Source organism: Schistocerca nitens, chromosome 5, assembly GCF_023898315.1.
Source record: "Schistocerca nitens isolate TAMUIC-IGC-003100 chromosome 5, iqSchNite1.1, whole genome shotgun sequence".
NCBI lineage: Eukaryota > Metazoa > Arthropoda > Insecta > Orthoptera > Acrididae > Schistocerca > Schistocerca nitens.
This window is the reverse complement of record NC_064618.1, coordinates 512,649,711-512,666,552: the sequence shown is the minus strand read 5'-3', so window position 1 is coordinate 512,666,552 and position 16,842 is coordinate 512,649,711. Positions and strand designations below refer to the sequence as shown.

General features: G+C 41.9%; 1 protein-coding gene across 3 annotated transcripts in view; it reads left to right on the top strand.

Annotated features, from left to right (window-relative positions):
* LOC126259193 (TP53-binding protein 1-like) overlaps nt 1–16,842 on the top strand; it is a 359,964-nt gene that overhangs the window by 171,704 nt on the left and 171,418 nt on the right. For all 3 annotated transcript variants that reach the window (XM_049955782.1, XM_049955783.1, XM_049955781.1), the window contains one exon: nt 4,268–4,375. In XM_049955782.1, the coding sequence (XP_049811739.1) occupies nt 4,268–4,375 (108 nt within the window). The remainder of the gene's footprint in view (nt 1–4,267; nt 4,376–16,842) is intronic.

The window sequence follows — 16,842 nt, the reverse complement described above, 5'->3', positions numbered from 1 at the left end:
TGTCACTCAGAAAAATTGTACTTTAGCTCCTCCTCTAAATTGTTATACATGTATCAGAATGACTGGTTTCTAAATAAGTGACCATGGAATAGAAAAACAACTGAAATCACTCAACAGAGGAAAGGCCATAGACCTGACACTTTGGAATACAGTTCTACACAGAGCAAGCGAAAGAAATGCTCATTTTCTAGAAGCTCTGTACTATAGGTTGTTGTAGTACTGAAGCATTTCTGGTGATTGATTGGAAGAAATAGCAATTCATTCCCTGTTTCTTTGAAGGGTCATTGAAACCCCTGCACCCCCTCACACACACACGCGCACACGCCGCGCACACACACACACACACACACACACACACACACACACGAGAGAGAGAGAGAGAGAGAGAGAGAGAGAGAGAGAGAGAGAACTACGCATGCTTACATCACTGACAATGGTCTGTTGCAGTATTTTAGAACATGTTTTATGATGATAGAGTTCATCACTCGATTCTAACCACTTGCATGATTGGACTGAAGAGTTTCTAGCAAACAGGATGCAGCATGTCATTCTCAATGTAGAGGTATCTTCAGATGTGTAAGTAATTTTAGGTGTATCCCAAGGATTTGTTATAGAACCATTACTTATCACAGTATGTATAAATGACCCAATGGGTAACGTTGGAAGTTACATGAGGCTTTTCAATGATGATGGTGTTGTCACAGTGCCAGGAAATTGTAGCAAAATGTAGGAAGACCTGCAAAGAATCTATGCTCGGTGCAGGAATTGGTAGCTGACCCTCAACATAAAGAAATCTATTGTGCATAAATGGGCAGAAAGACACATTATTGTATGGTTACACAGCTGCAGAACAATCACTGTAAGCAACCACACCCATAAAATATTCAGGAGTATGCATATGGTTTGATTTAAGATGCAACATTGACATAAATTAATCACACGTAAGGCACACAGTAGTCTGAGATACATTGAAAGAATCATCAGGAACTGTAATCCACGCACAAAGGAGGTAGCTTGCAAAGCTCTTGTTTGATCTGTACTTGAATATTTCTCATTTGTCTGGAATCCGTACTAGATAGAATTTACAGAGTAAATAGAGAAGATACAAAGAAGAGAAGAAATATAAAAGATCCAAAGGAGAGCAGCATGTCTTGTTACAGGTCCATATAGTAAGTGTGAAAGTGTCATGGAGATGTTCACCCAACTCCGGTGCCAGATGCCGCAAGAGAGGCATTCTGCACCAATGTTTGGTTTACTGTTAAAATTATGAGAGTGTACATTTCTAGATGAGGCAGCCAATCTGTTGTTTCGTCTTAGTTATAGCTCGCAAAACGGTAATATTAGAGGGATTTGAACTCATATGTTGGCTTACCAATAATTGTTCTTCCCCCAAACCATTTGCAAGTGGCATAGAAATGGGAGGAAAGTTACAGTGGCACATAAAGTACCCTCCGCCTCACACTGTAAATGGCTCCTGGAGTGTAGAAACTCTAGTAGGAATATCAACAAGGTAGGAAAAGATAGATTGCTACTCACTGTAAAGATGACATATTAATTTGCAGACAGGCACAATTAAAAGACACATATACAAAGCTTTCGGCCGCAGCCTTCATCAGAAAAAAAGAAACACACCATTCATTCACACAAGCCAGCGCAGCTCACACACACAACTGCCACATCTGGCGCCGGAGTTGGTGGTCGTGTGTGCTTGACTGTGTAAATGAGTGGTGTGTGTTTCTCTTTTTCTTATGAGGGCTGTGGCTGAAAACTTTGTGTCTTTTAGTTGTATCTGTTTGCAACTTAGCACGGGAACTTTACTGTGAGTAGCGATCTGTCTTTTCTTACATTGTTGATATTCACTCCTGTAGTATAGATGTAGACGTAGGTGTAGATGACTATAATGATAGTCCAAAAGCTTAACAGTGCAAAGGCATACAATGCATTTTTTTCAGGAAAGCAGATAAAAAGGAAGCCATTGCTTATGAAAGTATTGGTATTTCAATGCTGAATGGAATAGGTAATTTTTAATCATGTTATGTGTCTGACTGAAAATGAACTAGTTGTGCAAACTACAGCATTAAACTTTTGAGTGGCAGTGTGATCAGTTGGGCTATGATACATTTACAGTTATCTGTAATACTTTTTCACAATTTAGGTATGAATTAATTCAGTGTGATTTGTGTCTATTCATAGTTTGTCACTGTAGAAACTGTGTGTGTTATGGAAAGGTGATGCTGCCTCATAGTCTTGGTTGTAGAAAGTTTTAAAGAATTATAATGGTGTTGTCTCCTTGGTTTTAGTAATATTTAAAAATAGTATGAGCTCATAAAAGTAAAGGTTCTTATTTGAAATAATGGAAAATACAGGATGGACTAATGACGGTATTGTGAAAAGGATAGAGTGCTACTTAATGTACATGGGAGATGTTGAGTTGCAGACAGGCATAACAAAAGACTACTAAACATATAAGCTTTCAGCCAGAAGGCTTTCAAAATAACCACCTCACGCACACACACACACACACACACACACACACACACACACACACACTACCACTGTCTCTGGCTGCTGGGGCAGACTGCAAGAAACTGTGCTTGATGAAGAAGCAATCTTGGTGGTGGGGATAGCTGGAGTGAGGATGGGGAGGAAGAGCAAGGTATGGGTTGGGGACTGTAAAGTGATGTTTGTGGGAGCGTACAGGGACTAGATGAAGAGAGGGTAAGGCAGCTAGGTGCAGTTGGAAGGTTAGATGATGTGGGTGGAAAAGGAGGGAAGTGGGAAGACTGTGTGAGTGTGCTTGTGGAATAGAAGGAAGTGGAGTGGGAACAGGGACTTCTTATTCTCCTTCTCCTCCTCGTCCTCCAGCTCCTCCTCCTCATCCTTCTCCACCTTCCTTACGTTTTAAGTTCAAAAGATTCCAATTTTGTAATATCTGCGACATCTCCATCTTATGAACTGAATAATATTGAGCTCCCCTGTGACTACACATTGAAACAATACAGTTTGGGCTATGTAAAAGTAGACAGTTGGTAATAAGACAACAGCAGTTCAAAGTGTTGCCTTTATTTTATTACAGCAGTTCTTGTAGCTGATGCTTTAAAATTTGTCATAAATCTTGAATAAAATAAGTTTGAGTGTTAGACCATGTCATTCTAAATCACTAAAGCAAGTAAATTGCTGACATTTTGACAATCTTTGCAGCGGCCCCCTTCAAGGCAATTAACTACTGGGTACTGGTGAGTGTCTTCCCCCTATATGTATGACAGGGACATATCTGAAGAGGAACACTGCAGAGTCGATCGATATGCCAGTGGTTTAGTTGGTTAAGTGTTTTATAATGACATGGTGTGATACCCAAAATAGTTTTTTCAAAATGACCATGGCTGTGGAAGCCTATGGACTTAAATTTTATAAATGTGCTTACTACAGGCAGGCACCTTTAATGTATCAGCTGAAGTCTGTCACTTCTCGCTTCATTTGGAGAACTTTCAGCTGAAGCAGTTAGCAGTATTTCCTCTTCTCGCCCCTCCCTTGCTATCCCTTCCGACTTTCATTAAAAGCAACCCTGAACGATCTTTTCTTCTCTGTGAAAGGTTTTACTAGTGTAGCAGGTCAAAAAGCTGTTAATTAATATCCATAATCTTCATGTCAAAAAGTCTGATTCAGTGTATGTTCTTTCATTTTATGCCTCTGTTTACATTTGTTTTTTCTTGTTTCAAGAAGCATCATCTCGTTTACTGTCTAATGTAGTGTTAATTTCCGTTGTACAAATATTACTTTCTAAACTACAATAAATAAATTTCCCTTTAGAGCATGCTGTTCGAGTTACTTATGTTTGGCTTAAAAACTCTTTCATGGTATTGTCCCGAACATATCACAAAATTAACTCTTTTTTTTATTTTTTTATTCAATCAAATGTAATATTTCTGAATTGATGTGAAATCGTTTGGAATGCAGCATTAATGTCCAATAAAATGTTTCAACCATTTTCCTGCTGCTGCAATACAAAACTTGGGGAATTTACTGTCTTATAGAACATCACAATCCATTCTTGTAGATAATTTTGGAGACGTAAAGCAGCGTTTGTGTGTAGCAAATTGTGCCTGATGGATATTAAAATATAAAGTTTTAGAAATGTTCCTATCTCTGCAATGTTATGTAAAGTTGGCATATTAAAGATATTAACTTTTAATAGTAGTATACTAAGTTGTATATTTAATCATGCTATGTCCTTTGTCTCTAACTGGACTCACTGATTTCATTTCAGAATACTGACCGTGTGGTGGAGGTGACTAAAGATGTACTGCTTCATGCACAAGTAGTTCTGCATTACAGAGAAGCATCCAAAGAAGTCATCTTTTATGAACTCACACAGGTAATCTAAGGACATGTTTGCCAATTCATTGAATTAAACATATACCACCTAGACATTTCTTCTTGCTTCTTTCAGAGAGGGATAATAAGAAATGAATGATGGAAGTTTCACCCTGCATGAGGAGAACTGTTAGGGCATGTTTACCTTCTTTGATTAGTGCTGCATATAAGAGAAATGGGTCTGAGTTTTGTTTTTCATATTAAATATTCATTGGGGTTGAAACTGACATGTAGAGCCAACAAATGCATTCATGTTTCATAAAATCATAACTGGAATTACATTTCATTGTGCCTATGACAGAACAGGTCATTTTTCCACAAGACACCGCAGCACAGCGCTGCAGTGTTGTTTGATTGTAAAGACATGCAGGAACTGAAGCAATAGGCTGTTCAGATTTCCACCAATTAGGAGTAGTGAGTTGAAAGACAAATAAAAAATGTAGAAATGTACTTTTGCTATACATAAATGCTGAGAGAGTCATAATACAGTGATATATATTTAAATTGTATGTCTAAGTAATGTAATATTAATAACCAGATACTTCTTTGAATTCTGTTGTACTGAGATTTTCTTTGTGCGGACAATTTTAGTACCCCATAAACAGTTTCAGGTGTGTTCGTTGTATCATATTTATTAATCTTAACTAGCAATGGTATGATGAAAGACAACCATTCACCTTATGGAAGATGCATTATACAGCAGATGGGTAAATAAACAAGTTGTTGAGGACTGTAAATTTGTTGTTAAATCTGTATCAAACCCAACCCAACCCCCCCCCCCCCGCCTCTCCCTCTCTCTCTCTCTCTCTCTCTCTCTCTCTCTCTCTCTCTCTCTCACACACACACACACACACACACACACACACACAAATACCAGGCACCCTCCTAAAGCTGCAGCCATAAATCGTAGACCTGACAACGTCAAACCTTGAATGTATAATATAGGGTTGCTGTGATAACTTACTGTTTCTAGAGTCACACTGTGTGTCAATAGCAGTAGCAATGAGCGTAACATGCATGTGAACTGCTCTGTTCAACTTCTGAATGTAAATTCATTTAATGCAGTACAGTATTCGTACATGTGTATTTCACTCCTGTTCCACTTGTAAGAATATTATTAATGAAATCAAAGTCCCCAAACTTTGACTTCAAATACACTCAGATACAAAAATAAAGAAAAATACCCTATTAGACTGATCTTTTCTAGCAAACATCATCTTGTTAGGTGCAAGAACTTCATAATATGTGAATAAATCACAGTAAGGCTGAATCTATTTTCAGCCATTGCCAGGCAACTTCTAGTTATGCCATGTACATTTCAGGGTACCACAGCTGCTCAAAGCTAACAATATGTTGTTTTACTGAAATGCACAATGTTTAGATGCTAAGTGCCCCACACTGTCTGCCTTGCACAAAAAAACCTTCACATTGTTGTATATCAGAGTCCTATGGTGCAATAAGGACTCAAAAAAATGTCTGTACTCATTGTAGAAGCTTGTATTCATCACATAAAATAGTATTAATTGAATTTGGTAATGCATATGCTTGCAGTTGTTTGCATTTGCAGCAATGTTCTTGATACAAATTGCATTACTAAAAGAAAGTTAAAATGAGATAAAATAAAACAAATAGGAATGGATCTGACTTTTCACTTTCTGTTATATTCGACCTTGGCATGTTAGATTTAAATAGAGTGAAGCCATTTGAGTGTCCCAGTTTTCATAAAATTTCTGGGTTATAATCCCGTAAATAAAACCAAAAATGAGTTTTGTCTAATAAAGCAACATAACCTATATCTTTAAATGATTGTTGTGTCTCAACATCTGCCCTGATTATTTTCTACAACTTTGTACTATTAATGGCAACTGAAACTGAACATCACTGAAAATGGTTTCTCTCTGCACCAACTGCTATTTTCTGACAAAATTGTCAATTAATATTAAAATGGTTGCAAAAGATTAGGCAAGAGTACATGTTAAATAATGTTTGAATTGAGACAAGTATTCAATCCTAATCATTTATTGACTGCCTTCAGAACAGATATGAAATGACACTATGTTTGCTTGCCTCAATCAATTAAAGCAAAGCTTTGTTCAGTGACCACATTTACATTTAAACATGTTGTTATTGTTGTGGTCTTCATTCCTGAGACTGGTTTGAAGCAGCTACCCATGCTACTCTCTCCTGTGCAAGCTTCTTCATCTCCCAGTACCTACTGCAACCTACATCCTTCTTTATCTGTTTAGTGTATTCATCTCTTGGTCTCCCTCTACGATTTTTACCCTCCACACTGCCCTCCAATACTAAATTAGTGATCCCTTGATGCCTCAGAACATGTCCTACCAACCAATCCTTTCTTCTAGTCAAGTTGTGCCACATACTCCTCTTCTCCGCAATCATATTCAGTACCTCCTCATTAGTTATGTGATCTACCCATCTAATCTTCAGCATTCTTCTGTAGCACCACATTTCGAAAGCTTATATTCTCTTCTTGTCCAAACTATTTACCGTCCATGTTTAACTTCCATACATGGCTACACTCCATACAAATACTTTCAGAAATGACTTCCTGACACTTAAATCTATACTCGATGTTAACAAATTTCTCTTCTTCAGAAACGATTTCCTTACCATTGCCAGTCTACATTTTATATCCTCTCTACTTCGACCATCATCAGTTATTTTGCTCCCCAAATAGCAAAACTCTTTTACTACTTTAAGTGTCTCATTTCCTAATCTAATTCCCTCAGCATCATCCGACTTAATTCAACTACATTCCATTATCCTCGTTTTGCTTTTGTTGATGTTCATCTTATATCCTCCTTTCAAGACACTGTCCATTCCGTTCAACTGCTCTTCCAAGTCCTTTGCTGTCTCAGACAGAATTACAATGTCATCGGCGAACCTCAAAGTTTTTATTTCTTCTCCATGGATTTTAATACCTACTCCGAATTTTTCTTTTGTTTTCTTTACTGCTTGCACAATATACAGATTGAATAACATCGGGGAGAGGCTACAACCCTGTCTCACTCCCTTCGCAACCACTGCTTCCCTTTCGTGCCCCTCGACTCTTATAACTGCCATCTGGTTTCTGTACAAATTGTAAATAGCCTTTCGCTCCCTGTATTTTACCCCTGCCACCTTTAGAATTTGAAAGAGAGTATTGCAGTCAACATTGTCAAAAGCTTTCTCTAAGTCTACAAATGCTAGAAACGTAGGTTTGCCTTTCCTTAATCTTTCTTCTAAGATAAGTCGTAGGGTCAGTATTGCCTCACATGTTCCAATATTTCTACGGAATCCAAACTGATCTTCCCCGAGGTTGGCTTCTACCAGTTTCTCCATTCGTCTGTAAAGAATTTGCATTAGTATTTTGCAGCTGTGACTTATTAAACTGATAGTTCGGTAATTTTCACATCTGTCAACACCTGCTTTCCTTGGGATTGGAATTATTATATTCTTCTTGAAGTCTGAGGGAATTACGCCTGTCTCATACATCTTGCTCACCAGATGGTAGAGTTTTGTCAGGACTGGCTCTCCCAAGGCTGTCAGTAGTTCTAATGGAATGTTGTCTACTCCCGGGGCCTTGTTTCAACTCAGGTCTTTCAGTGCTCTATCAAACTCTTCACGCAGTATCGTATCTCTCATTTCATCTTCATCTACATCCTCTTCTATTTCCATAATATTGTCCTCAAGAACATCGCACTTGTATAGACCCTCTGTATACTCCTTCCACCTTTCTGTTTCTCTTCTTTGCTTAGAACTGGGTTTCCATTTGAGCTCTTGATATTCATACAAGTGGTTCTCTTTTCTCCAAAGGTTTCTTTAATTTTCCTGTAGGCAGTATCTATCTTACCCCTAGTGAGATAAGCCTCTACATTCTTACATTTGTCCTCTAGCAATACCTGCTTAGCCATTTTGCACTTCCTGTCAATTTCATTTTTGAGACGTTTGTATTCCTTTTTGCCTACTTCATTTACTGCATTTTTATATTTTCTCCTTTCATCAATTAAATTCAATATTTCTTCTGTTACCCAAGGATTTCTACCAGCCCTCATCTTTTTCCTACTTGATCCTCTGGTGCCTTCACTACTTCATCTCTCAAAGCTACCCATTCTTCTTCTACTGCATTTCTTTCCCCCCTTCCTGTCAATTATTCCCTTATGCTCTCCCTGAAACTCTCTACAACCTCTGGTTCTTTCAGTTTATCCAGGTTCCATCTCCTTAAATTTCCACCTTTTTGCAGTTTCTTCAGTTTTAATCTACAGTTCATAACCAATAGATTGTGGTCAGAATCCACATCTGCCCCTGGAAATATCTTACAATTTAAAACCTGGTTCCTAAATCTCTGTCTTACCATTATATAATCTATCTGAAACCTGTCAGTATCTCCAGGCTTCTTCCATGTATACAACCTTCTTTTATGATTCTTGAACCAGGTGTTAGCTATGACTAAGTTGTGCTCTGTGCAAAATTCTACCAGGCGGCTTCCTCTTTCATTTCTTTGCCCCAATCCATATTCACCTACTACGTTTCCTTCTCTCCCTTTTCCTACTACCGAATTCCAGCCACCCATGACTATTAAATTTTCGTCTCCCTTCACTATCTGAGTAATTTCTTTGATTTCATCATACATTTCTTCAATTTCTTTGTCATCTGTAGAGCTAGTTGGCATATAAACTTGTACTACTGTAGTAGGCGTGGGTTTTGTGTCTATCTTGGCCACAATAATGCGTTCAATATGCTGTTTGTAGTAACTTACCCGCACTCCTATTTTTTTTTTTATTCATTATTAAACCGACTCCTACGTTAGCCCTATTTGATTTTGTATTTATAACCCTGTAATCACCTGACCAAAAGTCTTGTTCTTCCTGCTACTGAACTTCACTAATGCCCACTATATCTAACTTTAACCTATCCATTTCCCTTTTTAAATTTTCTAACCTACCTGCCCGATTAAGGGATCTGACATTTTATGCTCCAATCCGTAGAACGCCAGTTTTCTTTCTCCTGAGAACGACATCCTCTTGAGTAGTCCCCGCTCGGAGATCCGAATGGGGGACTATTTTACCTCCGGAATATTTTACCCAAGAGGACACCATCATCATTTAACCATACAGTAAAGCTGCTTGCCCTCAGGAAAAATTACGGCTGTAGTTTCCCCTTGCTTTCAGCCATTCACAGTACCAGCATTGCAAGGCCATTTTGGTTAGTGTTACAAGGCCAGATCAGTCAATCATCCAAACTGTTGCCCCTGCAACTACTGAAAAGGCTGGTGCCCCTCTTCAGGAACCACACATTTGTCTGGCCACTCAACAGATACCCCTCCGTTGTGGTTGCACCTACGGTATGGCTATCTGTATCGCTGAGGCACGCAAGCCTACCCATCAACGGCAAGGTCCATGGTTCTTGGGTAGGACATTTAAACATAATTACAATAAATCGCACAAAACATGTATTCCAAAGTTATCTTCCTAGTATGAAAATTGAGAATATTACAATAACTGCTGGGTTCTGAGTTATTAAAGCCACTACATTTGCACATCATTCTTTTACAAAATGGCTACTAGCATCACACGCTCTTCAGGACTACACTGGGAAGTGGACAAAATAAAGGGAGAAAAAACTAGGCTTCCCGTAGCACACAAATTAATTCTTGCCTTATGTAACAATACATGACATCTACAGTAAATAAATTTTATGTCTTCTTTCATTACTTGGAGACAAAGATAACTTCGCTGAAAGATCTTCAGCACGAACTCATACAATGATAATTCTATCTCATAGTAGGTCTTGGAACTAAGTTTAACCTTGTGGCTGTTATATGTCTTAAATGCTACATACAAAATTGGCAGCACGTAAAGGTTTTTTCTTGAGATGAATATAGACTGCAGTACTGAGAAAAACGGAGAACAAAGTATAAATATTTCTTCGTATCAGCTAAAATACACATCGTAACATTTTATTGTACTAGGAATAAATGAATAAAATTGCTGTTAAGTATTCATTCAAATATATTCTTCAATGTTCAAAACAACAAAGAAATGACAATGTTATGAACCATGGTAAGTGTATTATTACAGAGCAATTTTGTAAAGAGAACTTGATGTTGGCTCTTTTATTCCACCTGGGTTTTGATGCTATGCAGATTTTTGGAAGTCTACAGATTTGATTATCTCTCTGTATGGTTCACTACAAAAAGGCATTGTGATTGAACTTTTTGCAATTTTTTGTCCTCCAGTCATAAGGAATTTGGGGGGGTGGGGGGGAGGGGAAATTGTAAATTGAAGGGGGATCACTGCAGTCAGCTGTAGTGGGACATTTTTGCAGAATCATGGACAACAAACGGAAATGTGTGTCACACTGGGATTCAAATCTAGGATCTCCTGCTTACTAGGCAAGTGCGGTAACCACTGTGCCATCGTTGACATTGCATTATCGCAACTGCAAAGACTATCTCGGTATGCCTCACTTTTGATCCACACTCCCGTCGAGCACCGCCTATACTGAGACCCTGTCACACAGGTGGTGCTCGATGGGAGCGTGGATCGGCCATAAGGTGTACCGAGATAGTGTATGCAGTTGTGATAACACTGTGCCCTGAATGGTGCAGTGGTTACTGCACTTGCCTAGTAAGCAGGAGATCCTGGGTTCGAATTCCAGTCTGGTACACATTTTCGCCTGGTGCCGCTGATTCCACAAAAATGTCCCACTGCAGCTGACACCAGTGATCCCACTCAATGTACATATGGCTGCTGGATCTATGTGGTGTCTGTTCTTTCAGATGAACAGGCACTGCACTTTCAAACAATAAAAAGAAAAATATTTCTCTTAAGTTTTCCCTCAGTATGACCTTTACTACTGTGCTTATTACTCTTTTATAAATCATTGATAAATTATGTAGAAGGAGAAATTGCTCCCAAAATATTAAATTCAAAAAAATACCTCAGTAGATAATAGGCTGTCATACAGATCACAAACTGCGAAACAACATTGTTGAAAGTGGCTTAGCAAACACAGTATTGCCCCTCTGCGGAGCCGGGGATTAGAATAGGGTTGAGGTATTCCTGCCTGTCGTAAGAGGCGACTAAAAGGAGTCTCTCACATTTTGGCCTTTATGTGATGGTCCCCTGTAGGGTTTGACTACTATTTTTCAAAATTTACCTGAAGAGCGAGCCAGTTGGGGAAGGGCGCCTTACATGTGGTGCATCGTGTCCACCGTGCCTTGAGATCTTTTGCCCATTTTCTCGTCGTCGCACTGCAGTCCAGCTCATTCTCCGTCTCTTGGGCTAGGGCACCTTCCTGGGTGCGTTTTCCACCGTGCACTATGCAGTGTCGCTTCTTCACGATGACCATGGATTTCTTTGTACCTCATATCCAGCATGGTAGCCAGTTCGTTGTAGTTGGGCCACCATGTACCCTGTTGGTTGTAGCTCCCTGACAACACAGGGACTGCTCTGCTGATGCCTGTGCCATTAACGCCCCACATATGCCAAGCAGTAGATGCTCATCACCCTGGGGCTTTGGGACTCTTGGCAAAGGCCTTCCTGTGGCTGGGTGACGCCCGTGGAGAGGGTCCCTGGTCGGAGTGGGTGGCATCAGGGCGGATGACGCGCAGTGTAGCGTACCACGCCATCACTTGCCAGTGATCAAACACCAGCAGTCTCTTAAGTGTTCCAAGTCTCAGTAAAATGCAAGAAATTACGACCCTAAATCATTCTCCTCCCTGGCCACTTGTACGAGAACTGATGGGGACTCCTTTGTTTCAATGAAGCCACGGTTTTTTGTAGAGCATTTAGAGGACAAGTTTGGGGAGGTGGAGGGCTTGTCCAAAATGCGATCTGGGTCATTCTTGGTAAAAACAGCATCCTCTGCCCAGTCAGGAACTTTAATTGTTTGTAACAAGTTGGGGGATGTTTCTGTTACCGTCACACCACATAAGAGCTTAAATATGGTCCAGAGTATTATATTCCACAGGGACCTTTTGCAGTGTGAAAACGAGCTGCACGCCAATTTAGAGCGGTCTGGTGTTTCGTCTAGCACATCCATCAGGGTCTGAAGGATAATCAGGTTGCCACCAGTGCCTTCATCTTGGCCTTTGGGAGTGACACCCGAGAAGGTCAAGGCGATGGTCTATTGCTGTGATGTCAAGCCATATATCCCTCCCCCAATGTGGTGCTTTAAATGCTGGAAGTTCGGCCATATGTCTTCCTGCTGTACTTCCAGCGTCACGTGTTGAGATTGCGGACGTCCATCACATCCCAGCACTCCATGTGCCCCGCCTCCCATCTGTGTCAACTGTGGAGAGCATCATTCACCTTGCTTGCCAGACTGCAGGATTTTACAGAAAGAGGAACATCATGGAATTCAAGACACTAGACCAACTGACCTACGCTGAGGCTAAGAGAAAATGTCTTGTGGCTATGACCTCCTCATAATGCCGCTGCTACGAGAACGGTTGTGGCTCCATCAGTTCCGCGAATTCCAGTCGGCTCTCAGAGCCAGAAGACTAAACCTGCCCACTTGATGGTGGGGGGCACTTCCCCCGCTGTTGCTCCCGCACCACCTATCTCGGGTGCACTGCACCCCCCCCCCCCCTCCCCCAACCATCGGGGACTCCAGTCGCCACTTCTCAGCTGGAGTAAGTCTTCTTTGGCTCCTCTCACCAGGAAGGGGTCCCTTCCCAGGATTCTGCTAATGGGGAAAGATGACACCCACCAGTGGCTGAAGTGCCCAAAAGCTGCCGGTTGTAGCGCTTCACGCTCATCCTCAGTCCCGGAGACTCAATCAGTGAAGACCTCCCAGCCAGAGAAACCCAAGGAACAGCGAGCAAAGTGCAAAAAGAAGACCCAGAAGACCAAGGAAGTTGCGGTGGCACCCATACCACCGCTACCTACAAGTTCTGCATCTGGGGATAAGGTGGAGATCCTGGCGTCCGCTGAGGACCTAGATCTTGCCGGACCCTCAGACACAATGGATATAGACTGCTCAAGCAATAAGTCGGTGGCAGCAGGTGACCTTGAGGCGTAAACTGCCTCATTGAATGTTCCATGCCTTACCAGTCTCATGATGACATCGTCCTCCAGTGGAATCACAGCAGTTTTTTCCTCCCCTGGCTGGAATACTGCAACTGTTAAGCTTTACACCTACTTTCTGCATTGCCCTCCAGGTAACCTGGTTCCCGGCAATGGGGACACCTGCCCTCCACGGCTATAAGGGATATTACAGGAACTGCAGCGACTACAATTGAGTGTCGGTGGAGTTTGCGTTTATGTCGTAAACTCAGTCTGTAGTGAAACTGTGCCCTTCTTGAAGCTGTGGCTCTCAGAATAAGGACGACACAGGAGACAACTGTCTGCAATGTCTATCTTCCTCCAGACGTTGCACAATCCCTGAATGTTTTAGCTGCAACTCCCTAAACCTTTCCTACTTTGTGAGATTTTAACACCCATAACCCCTTGTGGGGTGGCACTGTGCTTACTGGCCGAGGCAGAGATGTTGAAACTTTACTGTCTCAGTTTGACCTCTGCCTCTTAAATACTGGGGCCGCCACACATTTCAGTGTGGCTTGTAGTAGTTTCCTGGCCATTGATTTATCAATTTGCAGCCCAGGACTTCTCCCATCTATCCACTGGAGAGCACATGACGACCTTGACCACTTCCCCATCTTCCTGTCACTGTCCTGGCATCAGGTCCACCTCTGCAGTTACTGTTGACTCTCCCTCACATGGTAACATTGATGTGATGGTTGAGTAGGTGACTACAGCAATCATTACTGTGGCGGAAAATGCGATCCCTCGCTTTTTATGGTTGAATGGTGGTCCCTTTATGGTCGCCAGGAGACGCTGAGGCAATTAACGAGTGTTGGCGAGCTCTACAGTGGCATAAGCTGCACCCTTCCCTGGAGCACCTAATAGCCTTTAAGCAGCTCCATGCTGCATTCGCCAGCTTATCAAAAGATGGAACCAGGAGTGTTGGGAGAGGTAAGTCTTGACCATTGGGTGCCATACGTCACCTTCACAAGTCTGGATGAAGATCAGACATCTGTTTGGGTACCAGATCCCAACAGGTGTCCCTTGCATTAACATCAAAGGCGTGTTATGTACCAACGTGAATGCGATTGCTGAGCACTTTTCTGAGCACTATGCTCGAGCCTCTGCATCGTAGAACTACCTCCCATCCTTTCGCTCCCTCAAATGGCAGACGGAAATGAAAGTCCTCTCATTCGTGACACGCCACAGTGAATCCTATAATGTCCCATTTACAGAGTGGGAGCTCCTCAGTGCCCTTGCACATTGCCCCGACACAGCTCCTGGGCCAGATCAGATCCACGGTCAGATGATTAAACATCACTCATCTGAGTACAAGCGACATCTCCTCATCCTCTTCAACCGGATCTGGTGCGATGACGTCTTTCCATCGCGTTGGCAGGAGAGCACCATGATTCTAGTGCTTAAACCTGGTAAAAACTTGATTGATGTGGATAACTATAGGCTCATCAGCCTCACCAATGTTCTTTGTAAGCTGCTGGAACGTACGGTATGTCGGCAGTTGGGTTGGGTCCCGGAGTCATGTAGCCTACTGGCTCCATGTCAGGGCGGCTTCTGCCAGGGTTGCTCTACCACTGATAATTTTGTGTCCCTCAAGTATGTCATCCGAACAGCCTTTTCCAGATGCCAACACCTGGTCACAGTCTTTTGTGATTAATGAGAAGCACGTGACACGACCTGGCGACATCATATCCTTGCACATTATACGAGTGGGTCTCCGAGGTCCACTCCTGATTTTTAGCCAAATTGAGTGTATCTCTATTTTTAGTGGCCATTAATGGTCTAGCAGCAGCAGCAGCAATAGGGCCGTCCATCTCACCTTCTCTGTATGCAGACGGCTTTTGCATTTCGTACTGCTCCGCCAGTACTGGTGTTGCTGGGCAGCACCTACAGGGAGCCATCCACAAGGCGCACTCTTGGACTCTAGCTCACGGTTTCCAGTTCTCTCCCAATATTAGCATAAATCACTTGAAAAATACTTCAGATATATTGTGGTGTAACAAGAAACGTAATGAACAGTTGGAATGCATGTGACACTGTAATTAAGACACAATATTTCAAGCAAAACTGTGTTACACTGCAGTGTAACATCGTTTTAACGCTTTTGTGAAAAAGAAAAGTTGCTACTCACCATATAGTGGAGACGCTGAGTCGCAGATAAGCACAACAAAAAAACTGTCACAAATAATAGCTTTTGGCCAGTAAGACCTTCTTCAGAATTAGATGCGAAACACACACATATGCAACTCTCTCTCACACACACGACTGCAGTCTCAGCCAATTGAGGCTACACTGCGAGCAGCAGACCAGTGGCAACTGGCTGGTGGTAAGGAGGAGGCTGGGGCGGGGAGGGGGAGGGCTAGTAAGGTAGGTGTGGTGGACAGTGATGTGGTGTTGGGGAGCACGGAGGGACGAGGTGGAGAGAGGGTAGGGCAGCTGTGTGCAGTCCCACCACCACCTACTCCAGTCCGGTCACTAACATCACCTATCCCATCAAAGGCGGGGCTACCTGTGACACCAGTCATATGATCTACAAGCTAAGCTGCAACCACTGTGCTGCATTCTATGTAGGCATGACAATCAACAAGCTGTCTGTCCGCATGAATGGCCACTGACAAACTTTGACCAAGAAACAAGTGAACCATCCTGTTGCTGAGCATGCTGCCAAACATGACATCCTTCATTTCAATGACTGCTTCACAGCATTTGCCATATGAATCCTTCCCACAAACACCAGCTTTTCTGAATTGCACAGGTGGGTACTTTCCCTACAATATATCCTTGTTCCTGTAACCCTCCTGGCCTCAAACTTCATTAGTCATTGTCCTCTCCCATCCAGCCCCTTCTCTGTTCCCATTCCAAAACTACACAGCCCTCATTCCTCCATCACACACAGTCTTTTTACTTCTCTCCTTTTCCTTTATAATCCTTGTCCTCTCACTGCTGTCCAGTATAGATCATGTCAGTAACCCATCACAGATGCTTGTCACAGTATACCTGCTGATGTGTTGCACCGGTCATACACTGCCCTGTTGAAAAGCATGCTCTATTGCACAGTAATTATGACCTTGGCACCTTATTTAGAGATAAGACAATCAACTGGCCAACTGATATTTTTTTCATTCAGTTGGTTCTTTTTTAGTCAAATGAAACTAGTCTCTGCGGTCATGTCAGCTGTATGATAGTTTTCACTCATTCACCAGGTTTGACTGGCTTCACTTAAAATGACAGCTGACTTGACACAAGCTTCTGACAGCTGTTGCTGTTATACAAGGGTTGGAACTTAAATAGTGACAACTATTTATTCACAACTGATACAAAAGAGTTACATGTTTGCACCTGTTACTGTCCTTCAAAGTAGTCACCATCGTTCTGTAGAACCTGTTGTCAGCGATGTGGAATGCGTGGTATACCATTAGCA